At 36.2% G+C, this 3,127-nt stretch overlaps 1 protein-coding gene across 1 annotated transcript; it reads left to right on the forward strand.

Annotated features, from left to right (window-relative positions):
- Positions 1-586: 586 nt before the first annotated feature.
- LOC104242304 (light-induced protein, chloroplastic) lies at positions 587-3,127 on the forward strand. Its single transcript, XM_009797332.2, has 3 exons — positions 587-1,121; positions 2,310-2,505; positions 2,601-3,127. Exons 1-3 carry the CDS (start codon positions 667-669, stop codon positions 2,913-2,915), a joined length of 966 nt encoding a protein of 321 aa, XP_009795634.2. The 5' UTR covers positions 587-666; the 3' UTR covers positions 2,916-3,127.

Genomic DNA, 3,127 nt, shown 5'->3' on the forward strand with positions numbered 1-3,127 from the left:
GAATTGTATTACTTAAATTGATATGGATGGAGTAATGTAATTATTTTAAAGGTTTATATTACCTATAAAGATATTATTTTAATTATTTATTATTGACCCTTAATATTATATTTACCAAATTCGGTTTGCACATTAAGTACCAAGTAAGTCCGTCTTTTGTTAGTATGATGTTCTGTGATTGTTTTGAGGTAACATCATACTGAGATATGATCTAGCTACAGCTTTGTAATTCTCTCTTTGGTGATGAATAAAATAATTTAATTACAAATTTTTTGGGGAGAATTATCTAAGTATATACAATTTGAGATTGGCACCTAATGTCTTTCAAAACCTATATGGATATTCTTTTTTTGTACTGTACTTCTGTCTGAACTAATACTAAAAACTTGTCATATTAACAGAGTCTAAAATTTACACAATACTTATTTACGAAACAGATATCAGAGTGAAAAAACACAAATATATCTCAATTAATTTTACACTGGCTGAGAAAGTGTAAAACAAAATAAAATTATTTAAGGAGGGCAGATACGTCTCTTCACAACAGCATAACCAAAGGCCCGAGACTGATATAAACCGCATCATACAGTAGCTAAAGTAACACTCTTTCCATCGACCTTCCCCTGTTTTCATCACTCATTTGTTCTCTCAATTTTCCTCAAAATAATGGCTTCCATCTCTTCTCTAAATCAAATTCCTTGCAAAACTCTGCAAATTACATCCCAATATTCAAAACCCACCTCAAAAATCTCAACTTTTCCCATCACCTCCACAAATTTCCCATCAATTTCAGTCAAAGAATTCACAAACCCAAAACCAAAATTCACAGCACAAGCCAAGAACTACGACAAGAACGACGAGTGGGGTCCAGAAGTGGAGCAAATAAAGCCAAGTGGAGGAGGAGTAGCGGTAGCAGAGGAAGAACCACCAAAGGAGCCGAGCGAAATCGAATTGCTGAAGAAACAGTTGGTTGATTCATTTTATGGAACCAATAGGGGTTTGAGTGCTAGCAGTGAAACTCGTGCTGAGATCGTGGAACTCATCACTAAGCTTGAATCCATGAACCCAACTCCTGCTCCTACCGAGGCGTTGCCTCTTCTCAATGGAAAATGGATTCTTGCGTAAGTTCCTGTTTTCACCTGCACCATGAAAAATATACTTTTTTTTCCATTTATTTATGTGGTCCATATTGCTATGTGTGAAATGAACAAAAATAATTTCTCAAACTACAATATTGTCAGAAAGAAATGAATTAATATTCCGAATTGATACCAAAAATTAATTTCTTTTTTCTTTGTTAAGCTGAAATCTGTAATTCTTTTGGGAAAATGGAGAATAACTTTTTTATCAACTTTTGTTGATTTTATGAAAAATTCTCGCTTAAATGAAGGGGTAGTTTAAGGCTGATGAATCTTTTGGATGAATTACTTTAGTAGTAAGGATTGACTCACATGACTAACTGTTTCACTAGCTTGCAATTTTTTTTTAGTTATTACATGTTGTGTATGTTGATTATTGTGCTCTAAGCAATCGGATTCTTTTGTTAAATAAAAACTATCATAGTTCATTTATTCAGCAATGGAATTTGAGTTAACATTCCTGCCTGTCTGCCTATCTGCCTATCTGGAACACAAAGAAAAGATAATAAAAGGTTTTGGTACCTTGAAAACTAGAAGTATCCGGAGCCTTAGAGAAACAGTCAAGTTGTCTCCGCGTGACCTACAGGTCATGGGTTCGAGCCATGGAATTAGTGTTTGATGCTTGCATCAGGATAAACTGCCTACATACACCCCCTCGGGGTGCAGCGCTTCACCGGTCCCTGCTGAACGCGGGATGCTTTGTGCACCAGAAAACTAGAAGTATCCCTAATACATATCACGATTTTAGTGATATCCCTTCACTGCCTTGTTCGACAAAGGTTACTTAGAAGTTTTTGATTTATGGGTGCTAAATACCACGGCTAAATATACCTACTAAAGATATTACTGCGACCATATTTGTTGCCATGACCATACATCAAATCAAACATACATCCACCCCTAATTTTAGAGTGTTTTTGAGATGCAGCAAAGTTGAAGGAGATTATAATAGTTTGATGTGAAGAGACTAATTTTCTTTGAGAATCACTTTCTAAGGGTGGATCTTTTCACCACCATCACTGCTGGCTTGTTGATTTGTAGCTAATCATTATCTTTTGATGAACATTCTTTAGTGCACTAAGAATGTTAAATGTTCTTTCTTCATTGTAAATGTAATATACTCGCGCTTGTTGGCATGAACACTTGGAATTGTATACTGAAAAACTGCAGGTACACATCTTTTTCTGGTCTGTTCCCCTTGTTGTCAAGGGGCACACTGCCTCTGGTTCGCATCGAGGAGATTTCCCAGACCATCGATTCTGAGACTTTCGCTGTTCAGAACTGTGTCGTCTTTGCTGGACCTTTAGCTACAACTTCCATTACTACCAACGCCAAATTCGAAGTCAGAAGTCCTAAGCGTGTCCAGGTCATTTTCTTCTTCCACATTTTTCTAGTCTAGTCATCATCCCTCATACTTGATCATCATTTTGGTCTCATGTTATACTGTGTTTCGTGGTTCAGATTAAATTTGATGAAGGCATAATTGGAACACCCCAGTTGACGGATTCTATTGAGCTGCCTGAGAACGTCGAATTCTTGGGACAAAAAATTGATCTAAGCCCTTTCAAAGGCTTGATTAATTCAGTCCAAGACACAGCTTCTTCAGTAGCCAAGTCTATTTCCAGTCAACCACCAATTAAGTTTCCTATTTCCAACAACAATGCACAATCTTGGCTGCTGACAACATACCTGGATGATGAGCTTAGGATTTCCAGAGGAGATGGAGGCAGTGTATTTGTGTTGATCAAGGAAGGCAGTCCCCTCTTGAAGCCTTAAAAAGACATTTTCTTAAAGTTGTGTATAACGCTAGCTAGTATAGAAGAGCAAAATATAGAAAGGAAAAAATAAAAGATGATGTAAACTAAAAATATGTATTTACATTGAAAGATAAATCTATAGATCTGCTTGACCTCATGATTTGTAACTATTGAGGTTTCCTGGTGTATCAAATATTGGAAATATATGGCTTGAAAGAATTAGCATATGAA

The sequence above is a fragment of the Nicotiana sylvestris genome, chromosome 2 (genome assembly GCF_000393655.2).
Source record: "Nicotiana sylvestris chromosome 2, ASM39365v2, whole genome shotgun sequence".
Lineage (NCBI taxonomy): Eukaryota > Viridiplantae > Streptophyta > Magnoliopsida > Solanales > Solanaceae > Nicotiana > Nicotiana sylvestris.